At 38.0% G+C, this 15,551-nt stretch overlaps 2 protein-coding genes across 2 annotated transcripts; both read right to left on the reverse strand.

Annotated features, from left to right (window-relative positions):
• Positions 1-1,397: 1,397 nt before the first annotated feature.
• On the reverse strand, positions 1,398-2,931 carry LOC111411379. Its single transcript, XM_023041915.1, has 4 exons — positions 2,915-2,931; positions 2,267-2,849; positions 1,912-2,067; positions 1,398-1,751 (listed from the first exon to the last, which is right to left on the reverse strand). The coding sequence occupies exons 1-4, from the start codon at positions 2,929-2,931 to the stop codon at positions 1,398-1,400; spliced, it is 1,110 nt and encodes a 369-aa protein (XP_022897683.1).
• A 9,534-nt stretch (positions 2,932-12,465) lies between these two features.
• On the reverse strand, positions 12,466-15,151 carry LOC111410459 (transcription factor bHLH130-like). The gene is made up of 6 exons (XM_023040799.1): positions 14,652-15,151; positions 13,490-13,806; positions 13,235-13,402; positions 13,024-13,089; positions 12,870-12,938; positions 12,466-12,789 (listed from the first exon to the last, which is right to left on the reverse strand). Exons 1-6 carry the CDS (start codon positions 14,992-14,994, stop codon positions 12,754-12,756), a joined length of 999 nt encoding a protein of 332 aa, XP_022896567.1. The 5' UTR covers positions 14,995-15,151; the 3' UTR covers positions 12,466-12,753.
• Between the last annotated feature and the right edge of the window lie 400 nt (positions 15,152-15,551).

Below are 15,551 nucleotides of genomic sequence, written 5' to 3' on the forward strand. Positions count from 1 at the left end.
TTCCACCGGAATGCCAATTTTTGGAGTGTGTCGGTGAGAACAAGGAGGGTATATGGTTGAATAATTGGGAAATTTGGGGTCATGATTTAGTGGGCTAACGGGCTGGGATTAGGAAATAAAAGTTAGTGGAAATTATACAATAGCCGGCATTTAAAGATTACTTTTCAAAATTCAAGTACAAACTTTAATTAATCAAAAATCAGGTATATTATAATTAATCAACCTCAACCAATTCATCCCCAATTCCATTTTCAAACATGAATCTCTCTCTCTCTCTCCCCTTTCGATTCTTAATGCAAACACCACCATAGCTTTGCTCGACCGAGCTGTGGAGTCAATGCTGTGACGAGGTTGACTCCAGTCAGGTGTATGAGAACGACAACGACATGCCAGTGGTGAGTCTAGTGCAATTGATCTAGGCAACTGTGTGGTGTAGTGCATAGGTATGTTGAAATTAAGCAAATGAATATGGTTGATGAGGACAAAGGTGGATAGATCTATGTAGGAGTGGCTGTCGGCGAGGTAAGAATACTGGCTGTGGAATGGGGTGACCGACGGCGGTTTGCATTGAAGATATGAAGTGGTGGTCAAGCAAGATTTGAGTGAGCAGAGGCGAGTTTCTGATTTGTTCGATGTGGGTGGATATGATTTTACAAATGGTGATGCACACATAGTGGGTCTCTCAATGTCGACACCGTTGCAATGGTTTATCTGTGCAGCGTGGATATGGATGGTGTTGGTGGTCGACATTTTTTGGTCGATGTTTGTTGGTGGTTGTGGTGGTGTCGTGCAGGAGACGATGGTAGTTTTCGTTGGTGGTGTGGTACAAGCGGTGATGGTAGTGGTGGTTTTTTTAGTGATAAATGTAAATTTTCATTGATCAAAATTTCATGTACAAGTATACGGGGCATACCCGGGTAAAACAAAGCTAAAGTTACATTCAATTACTCCGGGCTTACCCGGGTGAAACAAAAATAAATGAAGCAGAACAAAAATCAATGACCAAACACTAAGGACTTGAAATGAATCAAAACGTCCGGATACAAAGAAAACATGACTTTTTATACATGTATCTTGATTCGTCTCATAATACAGTCCAAGCATGGTGTAGGTCTTCAAAATTCTTCTTGTTCCGAGCTAACCAAGTGTAGTAGACGGTATTTGCAAGTGTTTGTTCCGAGCTAACCAAATGTAAGGTCTTCAAAATTCTTCTTGTTCCGAGCTAACCAAATGTAGTAGACGTTATTTGCAAGTGCAATCCTCTTAGCTTTGCTTAGCCATGATTCCCACGTGCCTCTTTTTTAATCCACTTCAATGCGCTAGCAAGTGTCGACATGGATCTTCTGATGCTAAGCAACTGTTTAATGCTCCCCCATAAGGACGATCTAAAAGAACATTCAAAAAATAAGTGTTGGCCTGTTTTCCGCCATATGCCCACAAAGAACACAATTCTGGTCGATCTCCAAATATTGCAATTTACCTTTAGTTAGGAGTTTAGATTGAACCCATAACCAAAGCAAAAATGAGTGCTTCGATGTTATGCAAGATTTCCAAACATCGACAGCCCAAATCCTCTTAGTACCTCTCGGCTGGAAATAATCATAGGCCATTTTTGTGCAAAATTTTTCACCAGTTGGCCAAGCCTTAAATCTATCCAAAACTTCCTGAAATAACTCATTGTTTTGTGTAGCCACAGCATGCTGACTTGAGGTTATTTCAACAGATTGAATCAGGCTGCTGTCTCCAACAACCTAAACGGACAACGCGGGCTATCCTTGTGCACAATTCTAGGAGCTGTAGCAGTTTGTAGCAATGTATCCCTAATTTCCAGCAATTTTTTGAAGAGAGGAGAGTAATATTTTCTTAATAAAACATCCAAATGCAAGTTCTTTTAAGATAAAATTGGTTAACCCAACGTCTCCAAAGAGTATCCTTTTTTTGATGGATATTCCAAAGAGATTTAGCAAGTAAAGCTGAGTTCCAACTCTTCATGTCCTTCAGCCCGAGACTCCCTTCATCTTTTGGGAGGCAAACATCCCTCCAAGCCACCAAAGGCTTCTTGGAGCCCTAAAGAAAATTCCGACAAAGGATAGTAATTCTTGAAATAATTGTAGCCAAGATAGGGAAGATAGAAAGCTAAAAGCATTCAACACCTTAGAGGACCGTCCTAATAAGTTCCACCTTGCCCGCATAAGATAGGGAGGAGCAATTCCAAGCATCAATATAAGTTGCAAATTTTTTCAAGGAATTGAGCATAACAACTAACTTTGGGGTTTTCCAAAGCAAGAGGGATACCCAAATAATAGAATGGCATGGTATCCTTTGGGAAATTTGTGAGTTCAAGGATATCATCAAGCTCTCGTCCATGAATTCTAGTTTTATACAAGCTGAATTTTAAGATATTCATCCTCAAACCCGATACAAGACCAAAGTTAGAAAGGCAATCCATTATAATTTGTTCCGGCATAACATCTCTCCTTGCAAAGAGCAACAAGTCATCCGAAAAAGTTAAATGAGTGATCTTTAAGGGACCACATTTAGGGTGGTAATTGAATTCACTATCATTTGAGGCAGCCTTAACCATTCTTGAGAAATATTCAAGACAAAGCACAAACAAAAAGGATGATAGAGAGACCTTGTTGGAGGCCTTTTCCACCTTTGAAGAAGCATGTAAACTCCCATTCAAAGCTACAGAATATGTTGGATAAGTAACACACTCCATAATCCATTGTATAAATCTCGAAGGAAAATGCAACCCTTCAAAAACTCCTTTAAGAAACTGCCAACCCACAGAATCATAAGCCTTCCTTAGATTAATCTTTAGGAGGCATCTAGGAGCAACCCTCTTCCTATTATATTGTCTCAAGAGTTATTGGGCAAGATGAATATTTTCCATCATACTCCTACCCTCAACAAAAGCAGCTTGTGCATGATCCGCAATGCTACCCAAAATAGGCCTCAATCTAGAAGGAAGGGTTTTAGTAATCACTTTGTAGATAACGTTACAACAAGATATAGGCCTATAATCCTTGACGTTCGGTGTATGACTTGACTTTGGCACCAAAGCAATGACCGTGTGATTTATTTGTTTGAGGATGGATCTTGATGAGAAGAATTCCTTGATGGCCTCCACAAAATCCTCTTCAATAATTTTCCATGCTTTTTTAAAGAAGCATGAAGTGTAACCATTCGGCCTGGGGGATTTATCATCTTCAATGCCAAAGAGTGCTTCCTTGATCTCTTCACTAGAAATGTCTCGAATGAATTGCCTTGTTCCAAAGACACCAAAGGCCCGTTACGAATAATGTCCAGCTCAATAGGCCGAACCGGACAACTTGTACCAAGCAATTTGGTGTAAAAATGGAAAAACTCCCGAGCAACTTGGTCTTGTGAAGTAGTATACATCCCATCCTCTTTAAGCACGGTAGCAATAAAGTTTCTCCTCATATTCCTTTTCACCACCGAGTGGAAGAATTTAGTACATTTGTCACTTTGCTTAAGGAAGATGCACTTTGCTTGTTGATAATAAAAGCTCCGATCCGCTTCACATAATCCCATAGCTTTCTTTCTCAAATTCGCCACCATAAGTTGAATATCCTCATTCGTGGGCTGATCATGAAGCTTGAGTTGGGCAGCCTTCAATTCTCTTTTAGCAAGTTTTAAGGATCAGAGTGGAAGCTTTCCTAATAAGGAAAAGGGGTACTGTACACCAATAGAAATGTGCCCAAAGTATTTAGCATTAAGCACCTTTAATGCTCCTTTTAATTTATGCAACTTCTTGCAAAGTACAAATTGCTTTGTCCCCACCACTTCAAAATTCCAACAACCTTGAACAAGTCCATTGAAATCTTCATGATTTGTCCACATGTTGAAAACTTTGAATGATTTCCTATTGCCCACCTCACGATAAATGGACACAATGCATAGAGAATGGTCGGAGAGGCATCCGGAAGGTAAAAATTCAGCAAGGCCATATGCACCATTTTGAATCCAAATGTCATCCACCATAGCCCTATCAATTTTGCTCCAAACAGAATTGTTAGTCCATGTATAGAAACAACCAATGGAGTGAACATCCGTAAGACCAACATGAAGGCAAAAATTAGCAAAATCTTTAATTTCATAAGGTGTTACCTCCGCGCCATTGCTTTTCTCTTGAAATTTAGGTACGTTGTTGAAATCACCAAGAATCATCCAAGGCATTGAATCATTTGCACTAAAATCCATAATGTTGCTCCAAAGCGGCCTTCGGTTAACAATAGTATGAAAAGCATAAACAAAGCTAACACGAAAGATATAAGATGTTACCTTGCAAGTAACAATACAATGGATGACTTGTGGTATAGTCTCCAAAACTAGAATTTTGTTGCACTACAGGTAGCAGAGGTGGTGTTCGTTTTGTTGATGGTGGTGGTGTGGTGGTTGCGGTGGTGTGGTACAAGCGGCGATTATGTGGTGGTGATTTGTGACCAAAATTGATGTTGAATCGGGACCCGTGGTGGTAGTGTTTGGAGTATATGACCTTAAAATTCAATAATTTGTGACTAGAAAATAATCTGTGACCAACAAATTTGAAAATATGTGACACATAGATAACTGTGACGTTAATTTTTTTATCTGTGACTAATGAAGTAAATTGTAATCTATAAAAAAATTTTATTTATGATTTCAAAATAATCTGTAACCTACAAAATTTTGGATTTGTGGTCTAGAAATAATCTGTGGTCAATTAATTTGATAAAATATGGCCAGTGAATAAATCTGTGATCTATAATTATGAATCTGTGATCATTAATTGAATAATTGTGACCTCGTTATATTTATTTAATAAATATTTTTAATTAATTAGCTATAACGTGATTTTTGCATTCATCAAACTTGAAACCTAATTTTTGAATGGTGCAAAGTTAAAACCTGATTTGTGATATTATCCCTAAAAGTTATTTGACAGCATATTCTTTTTTTTTTCTTTTTTTAAAAAGCCAATATTTATTTGTGTCCAAAGTTCAGTGCAGACATCTGCTTGTACTACTTGAAGGTGGTTTAGTGCATGACCGACTTTGCGAAAGAAAAATGGACAGGAGATTTGATAAATTGGTAATTGCAAACTTGATCGTAGGTCTAGAATTAACTTTGTAACTCCTCTATAATTAATTCAATTTTCAATTCTTCTTCTATGTATAATATAATTAACTAGAATTAATTTGAAATAATGCTAAATCAACGCATGCAATATGGTATTGAATAGGAGTGGACAAAATGTCCAGACCAAACCAAACCAAATCGAGCTGTTCGGTTCGGTTCCACACAAAAAAAAAAAGAATGGTTTTGGTTCTTTGTACCAAGAACAATTTAGTTTCGGTTCTAGTTCTAGATTGAGAACAAAATCAAAAACCAAACTTAATTTATAACTTTATTTTTATATGAATATAATCTTGTATTAATTGAAGTCAATCCAATAGTCATTATTTTTGTACAGCCCATTAATGATATTACTTCAAATTTAAACACTAAAGAGTCTGAAACGCTGCCCTGCATATCTCTCGAACGAAGCATGTAGGTTTGGTGGTTTCATGTAAAGGAATTGATTAGACGGAGGATGAAAATGAAACTTGATATTATTAACTTTTGGCAGAGAAGCATTTGTTTATATTTTGTTCGTTAGCTTGAACTTTTAAAATCTTGATGATTGATAATTTGAACTTGCTAAATGTATGGTGCTTATATTTTTTATTTAAGTATATATTACTAACTTGTATATATGGCGTAAGTCTAAAAAATTAAGTAATAGAACTAGAACCAGGCCAAATCAAACCAAAAACAAATGGATCGGTTGAGTTTGATTCCATATCTTTAAAAAAGCCATTTGGTTCTATTATCAAGAAAACCATTAGTTTATGGTTCGATTCAGTTCTCTTAGAACTAGAATCAAATGAAACCATGTCCACCTCTGATATTGAACTTCACAAAACTTTCATTTCTTTTCACTTTGGATTCGGTAAGGTCAAACATTTGTTTTGAAGGGCTTTTCAAGCACAAATAAATACTAGAAAATCATTTAAACCCAAAAGATTTAATGTACTCATCCAAAATTTCCTATAAAATATATCGTATATAATTCATTTCTTTCTCTCTTTATCAATCACACATTTTTCAATAAAATAATATTACACATAAATTCAAAACTTTTCTTTTTTTTAATCATATATTCTTAAAAAAATAATAAATAAATAAATAAAATTACTATTTCAAAATACATTTTTTCCAAAATCTAATTAAAATGGGGATTAAACAAGTGCTACGAACTTCCCATAACTTTCATTTCCTTTCACTTTGGTCCCGATAAAGTCGCACTTTGGCTTTGAAGGGCTTTCAAGCTCAAATAAATAGTAGAAATCAAAATTTAATGTACTCATCCAAAATTTCCTATAAAATATATCGTATTTCAAGATTTTTGAAATTTTTACTATAGTCTGTGATGACGCCATAGCTCCCAATCCTAACATGGAAGTGCTTTGGGCTCAGTGTCTCATGCTTGTCTTGCCCTTGTTTTACGGGTGCCTTTCTTCTTGGCACAAAAAGGGACATCGTGCGGCAGTGGTCTGCTCCGCTAGACTACCTTCCGCCTTTTCTTGGTCACATTGGGACGAAAGAAAATTTGATTACAGTTTTGTAGAAAGCTTACAACAAAGAATTTGAATACATTGAAAGTAAATTGAGCATTGATTGATGAAAATTGAACATTACAATTGACGAAAGCAGAAAATTACAATTGCTGGTACAGGGGGCGGACACCAGTGAACTTGAAAGATTTTTGAATGACTAATACCCCCTATAATAGCATTCGGAACAAAAACCTAAGTAACAGGAGTAGACGTTTAAAAGACGAGGAATCATACTAAACGTTTACTAATATCAGAGTTAGTTTACAATTCAAATAACTATTATAATGAAAAGAAAATTACAATTCAAACTTGAACTAATATTTACAATATATGGCCGAACTTGGGCAAACTGCGGCTGCGATAGTGTCAAGGGGCTAAGTAAAGCTAGGGTCCTTGAGATTCTCCCCTATTTGTTTTGGTGACGTCCTCGATGTCATCCATGCGTGATATGCTTCAATTAATAGTTTGAAGGCTCCAAGATCTTTATCTCTTTCCCAAGTATTCTCCTTGCTACTGCATCCAATCCATTTGACCAAGTACTCATGATGATCTTTTCTAGAAGCTCGAGTGATTCGATGGTCAAGAATAGCTTCAGTAACCTTCTTTCCAACTTTCTTCAGTTCAAACACAAATCGCTTTGGCTCATTTCAAGATGTGTCTTCCTTGTCTGCAAAGTATGGCTTCAGTACACTAACATAAAAGGACCTTGTGGATTTTACACCATGAAGGGGTTCAACTCTGTATTCAACTCTTTCAATTCTCTTCACGATGGGTAATAGTCCAATGTATTTTGGCGTCAGTCTTGAGTCCTTCCCTCTTGTTGGTTTGTAAACATTTCTGCCGGGAAGCTTAACTATTACGAGATCTCCAACATTGAATTCAATGAAACGGCGCTTTAGATCTGCAGCCTTTTTATACCGTTTTTGAGCTTTCTTAAGATAACTCCGAGCAATTTCAATATTTCGTTTCTACTCTTGAGAAAAGTTCTTTGCTTGAGGGGATTTGGTACTTCGTTTGATATCCACTGTATGAGGGAGTAGCGATTGCTGGCTAGTAACAATCTCAAAATGACTCTTATTGGTGCAAGAGCTCTTTTGGGCATTGAAGCAAATCTGAGCCGCATCCAAAAGTTTTACCCAGTTTTTCTGCGAAGTAGAGATAAAGTGTCGAAGATATTCTTCTAACATAGAATTGAAGCGCTCCGTCTGTCCGTCAGATTGTGGGTGAAAACTAGAACTCATGCTCAAAGTTGAACCAAGAAGTTTGAACAACTCAATCCAAAATATACCAGTGAAACGAGGATCTCAATCACTGACGATGTCCTTAGGCAGTCCCGAGTATTTTACAATACATACTTAGGCGCTGCAATAAAAGTTGTGTATTTTGATAAACAGTCCACCACGACGATGATAGTGCCAAAATCCTCAACTTTTGGCAACCCAATAATGTTGTCCATCGATACACTTTGGAATGGCCGGATTGGGACAGAAAGGGGCTCCAACAAGCCCGCCTTTTTCTGATGATCTACCTTATCTTGTTGACAAATAAGATAGGGTTTTACATAAGTTGCATTAGTGCACAAGTGCGTTCCTCCGAGATGCCCTGCCCAAATCGTGTCATGGCATTTTGTAATTAGTGTTTTCCTCAAATCTCCGCCCTTAGGAACATATAGGCGGTCTCCCTTTGTCTTCACTAGCCCATCGAGCTAGAACTATCGAGTTTTACCCTGCTTGATGAGGTCGACCAAATATTGAGTAGCCGGGTCCTTCTCCATAAGTGCCCGAATTTGGTCTCTTGTGTTCATGGTAACGCCACTCCCTGAAAGAGCAGCTACAGAGCAAATGGTAGCCAAATCGGCTGTCAACTAAGAGTATCAGCAACATGATTACTAGATCTGGGACGATACTCTAGCATAAAATTGAACTCTAAAAGAAATTCCTGCCAACGAGCCTGCTTGCCCGATAGTTTTGGTTGGGACATGAAGTGACTAACCACAATGTTATCTGACTTCACAATAAATGGAGACCCAAGCAAATAGTGACGCCATCCTCTAAAACAATGGACTACTGCCAACAATTCCTTTTTATGTGCCGAGTAACGACGTTCTGTTTGGTTTAACTTTCGGCTCTCATATGCTACCAGACGTCCTTCTTGCATGAAAACTCCACCAAGTGCAAAATTTGAAGCATCTGTATGAACTTCAAATGATTTAGTCATATCCGGTAAGGCTAAAATCGGGTTCGTCCACATGGACTTCTTCAACCTTTCAAAAGCAGTTTGGCATTGGGACGACCAATCCCAATCATTATCCTTCTTTGTCAATTCGGTAAGTGGTAGTGCAATTTCTGAGTAACCTTTCACAAATCTTTGATGTAATTGCATAACCCAAGAAATGAACGTACATCATGTACGGTTTTTTGTGGTTGCCAATTTTTGATGGCTGTAACATTCTTCTAATCCATGTGGATTTTACCTTGTTCAATGATGTGAACCAAGAAATTGATAGATGTCTGAGCAAATGAGCATTTAGACGGTTTGACATAGAGTTCATTCTCCCGTAGCCGATTAAAAACTTACCTCACATGTTGGACATGTTCCTCCAATGTCTCGCTGTAGATTACTATATCATCTAAGTACACCACGATAAAATCATCTAAGAACCCGTGAAGTACCTGATTCATCATAGTACAAAACATTGCTGGAGCGTTTGTCAAACCAAAAGGCATCACTTTAAATTCAAAGGCTCCATTTCTGGTTACCACTGTAATCTTTGCTTCGTCTCCCTCCTTGATCCGAACATTCCAATATCCGGACCTAAGATCAATTTTCGTGTAATACTTCACCCGACTCAGTCGATCGAAGCAATCCGCAACCAGTGTGATAGGATAGCTATTCTTTACAGTAATCTTGTTCAAGGCTCGATAGTCACAGCACATTCTAAGAGAACCATCGGCCCTTTTCTGAAACAGTACAGGAGCTCCATATGGTGACTTCGTAGGCACAATGATTCCACTCTCCAACATTTCGCTCAATTGCTTTCTAAGCTCTTCAAGCTCAGACTGAGACATACGGTATGGTGCCCTGACGGGAGGTTTGACACCTGGAATAAGTTCAATCTCATGATCAATCGTCCTTTTTGGTGGTAATTTCTTTGGCAACTCGTCCGGCATGATGTCCTCAAATTCTCGAATAAGCCTTTTAACGAGTTTTGAAATAGGACCATTCGCCTCTTCGATCTCCTCTAATCGAAGAGTGCAAAAAAAAAAGGTACATTTCTCTTAAAACCCTTATTAAATTGCATGGCTGAGATACTCTTCTCGCCCATCCTCCTAACTTGTGTAAGGATGACACACAGCTTATTACCCATCATCATTAACGAATTGGAATATGGCAACACTGCTGTCTTAGTATCCCGAAGAAATTCTAATCTCAGAATAAGCTTGAAATCATCCATCTGAACTGCTGATAAATTTGTCCTTCCCTCGAAAGGACCTGCTTTGATCAACACTGATTTCGCCACTCCAACTATTGGTTGAGCATCGGAGTTGATTGCTTTAACTTTTCCACTACCCTTTTCTAGAACAAGTCCGAGTCACTCTACTTCGGTGCATGCAAGGTAGTTGTGGGTAGCACCAGTATCCACCATAGCCCTGATTGGCTTCCCGTTGATTTTCACATCAATGTACATTAAGCCTTTGGCCCTGCAAATTCGAGCCTTCGCTTTTTCCATCTTTGCCTCTTTCAATGGGACATCTTCTTTTTTAGCAACCCGATGCGAGAGTGTGTTGCACTGATGTGAAAATGCCCCAACTACGTCCTCATCATCTTTGTAGTCGGTCTCACTATGACAATTAGCCCGTGGGGCCTCTTGCTTTGAACTTGACCCGACACATGCTAGCTGGCAATATGCATTCACCATTCGTTTCTGAGAACACTCCGACACCCGATGAGATCCTTCGCATAAAAAGCACATCAATTTAGGAGTGGCATCAATTCGGCCCTCCGTTGCTTTTCCTTTGTTCCAATTGTTACTATTGCTGTCATTAAAATTTCCTTGACGGCTATTATGATAGTTTCCCTGAAAGCCATGGGTGCTTTGATATGCTCCTTCTTTATTCTGAGAGTAATGCTCTCCCTCATTTGGGTTCGAGCTGGGTCTGTGAGGTCTGTTACCACCTCCAATTGCTTGATTACTCCCTGAAGGTCGATCTTTTCTAGATTCCGTTTGGTAGTCGCTCAAGCATTCGGCGGCTCCCATGACCGTGCTCAAATCAGTAACCTTTAGTCTTTGAAGTTCCGTGAGTGTCCACGAGTTTAACCATTCCATAAACGTGAAGAGCTTATCCTTTTCCGACATATCTCGAATATTCAGCATATACCCGAGAAGGCTTTCACATACTCTCGATAGAGCTTGTATGTTTCAAGTTTCGAAGTGCCCGTCGAGCCTGATACTCGACATTTTCAGGAAAAACTGGGATGTGATCGCTTCCTTGAGAAGATCCCAAAGTAGGAGGGACGAAACTGCAGATCAACTGGTTCGCTTTTCTCTTTCGATGTTTTCGTTATCCTAGAACGAAAGTGGGTACGATTATCTCGTGAAGAGACCGTCCTCCGTCCTTGAAGATCTATTGTACGGTCTCATACAGGTATGTCTAAATTTGGTTCGCCACAATAGTTTTGCATCTCTACCCAGATACATGGCAGCTGTGGTTACCTTCTAGCTTCGTCTTCGATCGAGGCTGTGAGAAAGTATTGTTCCATGTCAAATAAGAAGTTTTCGACTTCTTTTGCATCATGTACCCCTCCGTAGATACACGGTTCAGGAATTCCGAGTCTAGGAGTATACTTAAATACGAGAGCTTGTTCATTGTCCACCGCACGTTGGAGTACTCGTAATTGAGCTCTCAACGCTTTCATTTCATCCTGCAGATTAGGAATGATTGCAGCAGCTGATGAGTGATTTACACTCATTATATTATGCCATTAATTTCATAATTTTGCTATCTTGGAGAGTATTTTAGAAGTGCTAACATGTGGTTTTCACGCTACTTTGAAGGATGGATGAAGCGGAGAAAACAAGTGCTAAAAGAGCCAAATGAAAGAAATAGGCAAAAGTTGGCGAAATTGGATAAAAGGACCAAAATGTAAGAGATCCAAAGTTTGAGGACTAAAGTGCACATAATCAAAAGTTGTATCGGAACTTGAAATGAAGATCCGAGAGTGGTAGGAGTCAATTGGATGAAGGAAGGTGTCAAAAGGGATCAAATTTAATCAAGATATGATCAAAAATCATTTTCCAACCGAAAAGTTTTGCACCGGATTTTTAGTCCCACATTCAGACCCATTTTCGACATAGTAAATGATCGAATTGGAGAATGATTCCTGAAGCAAAGTTGTAGCCCTTTGAATTACCTTTCCAACGCATCTTGAGTCACTTCAATTGGATATCGAACGAGAAAGTTATGCTGAAAATATTGAAACACGCGCAGAATGCCGTTTCGGGCGAACCGGGCGCCCAAGCGCTATACCCTCAGCGCCCAGGCGCCACAATTCTGTAATTCCAACAGAAACTCAGCGCCTAGGTGCTGCATGCCGAGAAAGAAAAAATGCAATTTTTCCAAATATTTTCGACCCGGCCCAACTCCAACTCGTAATGCAAATTAAGGGAATTATAAATACATATTGAGAGACCTAAGAAAGTAGGTTTTGACGGCTGAAGAAAGGAGGCAAAGACTGTATTTTTAACGTTAAGACTTCATACTTCTAAGTCTCCCAGACCACAACCTTTTTTCATTCTAAATTACAATAAACATATATAACATATATATTTTAGAACATTATAAATATTTACATACAAATATATAAATTTTCGAAATCCCGGAGGTTACACTTATTCTAATAAAATATAGATTAAAACTGAAACTACGAACATATATTTACCGTGTGGTCTGTCAACTTCCGAATTATTCGTAGTACTCTTCATCGACTAATACGCGTCAGTCTTCATCATAAGCTGGATATATAGGTATCTAGTACAAGCACGTAAAAACGCAACTCACGGGATACGATATGCATCTTTTTCCATACTTCAACATCTGCACTTTGCCCTCTTGTCCGTGAGAGTCTACACAAAATAAAGTTTTTGAGACAGATTTCATGTGAATCTCACACTTTACAGTGAAAGGGATTTATCATCTTTATTACCTGGACTTGTTCTTGAAGCTCTTTAATGTACTCAACTGCCAAATCTAACATATTGGCCGTGTTCGTTTGCTGCCACAAAAATGAAAAAATCTCGATCCCCAAGCACTTCTGAAAAATAGAAAAATCAAACTACGACCGCAGCTAAAATATCTACCTTGTCCATATTTGGGCAGAGCTCTTGCAGCTTCTTCATTCTTTCACTAATCCGAGTTCGTCTCACCTGTTGATTAGCTTGACAAAATGTTAAAACTATCCAACATAATTCAATTTGGGAGTACTAATTAAGTCTTGTTCATTAGTGTGAAACAGAGAGTGATGAATAATACAATGAATAAAATCGACACAAATATGAATAAGAATTTTACCCTCTCTGCAATGCTTCGGGGATGAGTGGCACAACCTCTTTTAGCCCGGATTTGACAGGGGATGGTATCATGTTGTAGAAATTTTTCCACCGAATCTATTTCGGAAGGGGTTTTCGGTAAGCTCAAATGGTGAGTTAAACACATATCCTTGTTTCTAGTTTCCCTGTTCTGATTAGAAAGATATGAATATCAGAAATCGAAGTATCATGTACAGGCAAACAACATGAAAACCAGCAAAAAAACCAATAAAACTACCTCATTTCCCAATAATCCATTAAAACTAGAGAACATTTTCAGATCACCATCTCGGTTTCTTTTCATGCTGTTGAAGGGTGAAACATTCCAACAGTCCTCTAGCAAGGCAGAGTCATAGTCTCTGCTATTATTTCCATTTTCAGCTCTAATTGTGCCTATGTTTCCGTCCCCATTTTCAGGTATGCTAGGCATGAACCTTGTGCTAAAAGCCGTACCAGACGAGTAATCAGCGTGATTCTTCAAACCATTCGTGGGTGAACTGGTTTCTGCATGATTGCTTATCCTGTAGTTTCCCACTTCTCCCATTACACCAAAACCTGAGATCACATAAGAACTTTTAAGCAACTTCTTCATAACTCTGTAAATAAGCTCGTGATTACTGTGTAATTGTTCATAAAAATCACAACAAATGGATCCAAAAATGTAATTAGTCACAGTGCAACACATGAAATCTAGCTTAATACATGAATGTCGAATGTCCATAGGCAGGGGCAGACCCAGAAATATAATTAAGCGGGGGGAGACAGAATTATGTAAAAAATATGGGTTAAAATTATGGACTAAAAATTTTGCGGGGGTTTTTCTCATGTATGGATTACGCTCCCCTTTAACATCGCAGCTGGTGTCACTTGATACTCCCCTTGACACCACACGCAAGGCTAAGGCACATCAAGTGGTTTACAAACCTCAGTTAGCATTACCACCCACCCCCAAAGGAGAAGAATAAGCGCCTATTTGGTGAGAATTAAAATTAGATTTTGATAAAATTTGATGAAATGTATGGTTGAAAAGTTATGCATCTCATTTCATATGATTAAAATTTATTATTAACTTTGATTTAGATTAACAAACAGGGGCTAAAAAAAAAAAAAAAAAACCCAGATATTTCCTCTTTTTCAGCTAGCTTTATCTATTAAAAAAAACATTGTAAGGTATAAAGGAAAATTTCCATGTTTCTTCTCTTTTCCCAACCTTATTCTATACCCTAACTAAGAAAGCTGAAAGTCAGCCATATATATCAACCAAAAGCAACATCCTTCTTTTGTACAGATAATAAATAAATTATTATACAAATTTTGCAAACAAAATTAGTTCTAATTAACTAATCAAACCAGCATAAACAAATTTGAAGACACTTTAATCTAATAAATATGAATTTTACCATTGAAAAATCCAGGTGGGGAACTAGTTTGGCTGGCAAGACTCCCACAGTTTTTCATCCTCAAATTCTCCATTCCCACAGAATAAGATCCATTTTGTTGCTCCATTGAAACATCAATTTCTTGCTTCATAGCCATAGCCCCCCTTTGATTCAACAAATTAGAGAACATTACCTCAGATTCTTCACCATTCTCTTCACCAGAATCCAAAAGGGTAGCTAAAAATGAACTGGGAGCTGAACGATATCGAGCTAAACCACCACAGTTTTGCTGATTATTACTGGAAAACAGAAAGCTACTGCTGCTGTTGTTCATGTTTCTTGAAATTGTTTCTGAGCTGAACATAGGGTATGTGAAGATTCCAAACTTCAATTATTACTGCAAAATATCATCCTTTTTGGTAGGTTATTCCCTGAAAAGGGCTTATTTTCTGCTAAGAGATTTTTGCTAATTATGTTGAGACAGAATGGTCTCCCAGTCTCCATATATTGACACCATTTCCGTCAACTGTCCTTACTTTTATTTGTTTTTACGGAAATCCATTGCCAACGTCAACTCCTACTCCTGAGTTAAGCAATACGAGTGACATTTCATGATGGAAATTAAAGGTCCGTTTGATATTTATTTTTGTAAGAATAAGAATGAAAAATATAATTATTAGGGATCCACACAAAAGATAGAAAGTCAAATATGATGATTTGATATAATAGATAACGATCATATTTTTTATTTTTTGTAGCCAAATAATGAGAATTAAACAGAGGCTAAATCTTAATATGGTGTCAGGGACCATTAAATTCTAAAGAGAAATTTGATTCGATTAAAACTCAAAAAAATGAGCACGCAACGAACCACCATACATGGCACGTTAAAAAATAAAATCTCATATCGAATAAAGATGA

The sequence above is a fragment of the Olea europaea genome, chromosome 15 (genome assembly GCF_002742605.1).
Source record: "Olea europaea var. sylvestris chromosome 15, O_europaea_v1, whole genome shotgun sequence".
Taxonomy (NCBI): Eukaryota; Viridiplantae; Streptophyta; class Magnoliopsida; order Lamiales; family Oleaceae; genus Olea; species Olea europaea.

Excerpts from the sequence above, each read along its gene's own strand:
- LOC111410459 (XM_023040799.1), bottom strand. The coding sequence starts at position 14,994 with ATGTTCAGCTCAGAAACAATTTCAAGAAACATGAACAACAGCAGCAGT. Across the intron at positions 12,939-13,023 it reads TCTGCCCAAATATGGACAAG|CAAACGAACACGGCCAATAT; the intron begins GTAGATATTTTA and ends TTTTTGTGGCAG. Across the intron at positions 12,790-12,869 it reads AGCTTCAAGAACAAGTCCAG|ACTCTCACGGACAAGAGGGC; the intron begins GTAATAAAGATG and ends TATTTTGTGTAG.
- LOC111411379 (XM_023041915.1), bottom strand. Across the intron at positions 2,068-2,266 it reads TTGCTTTGGAAAACCCCAAA|GGCTCCAAGAAGCCTTTGGT; the intron begins GTTAGTTGTTAT and ends AATTTTCTTTAG. Across the intron at positions 1,752-1,911 it reads ATACTCTTTGGAGACGTTGG|GTTGTTGGAGACAGCAGCCT; the intron begins GTTAACCAATTT and ends TTGTCCGTTTAG.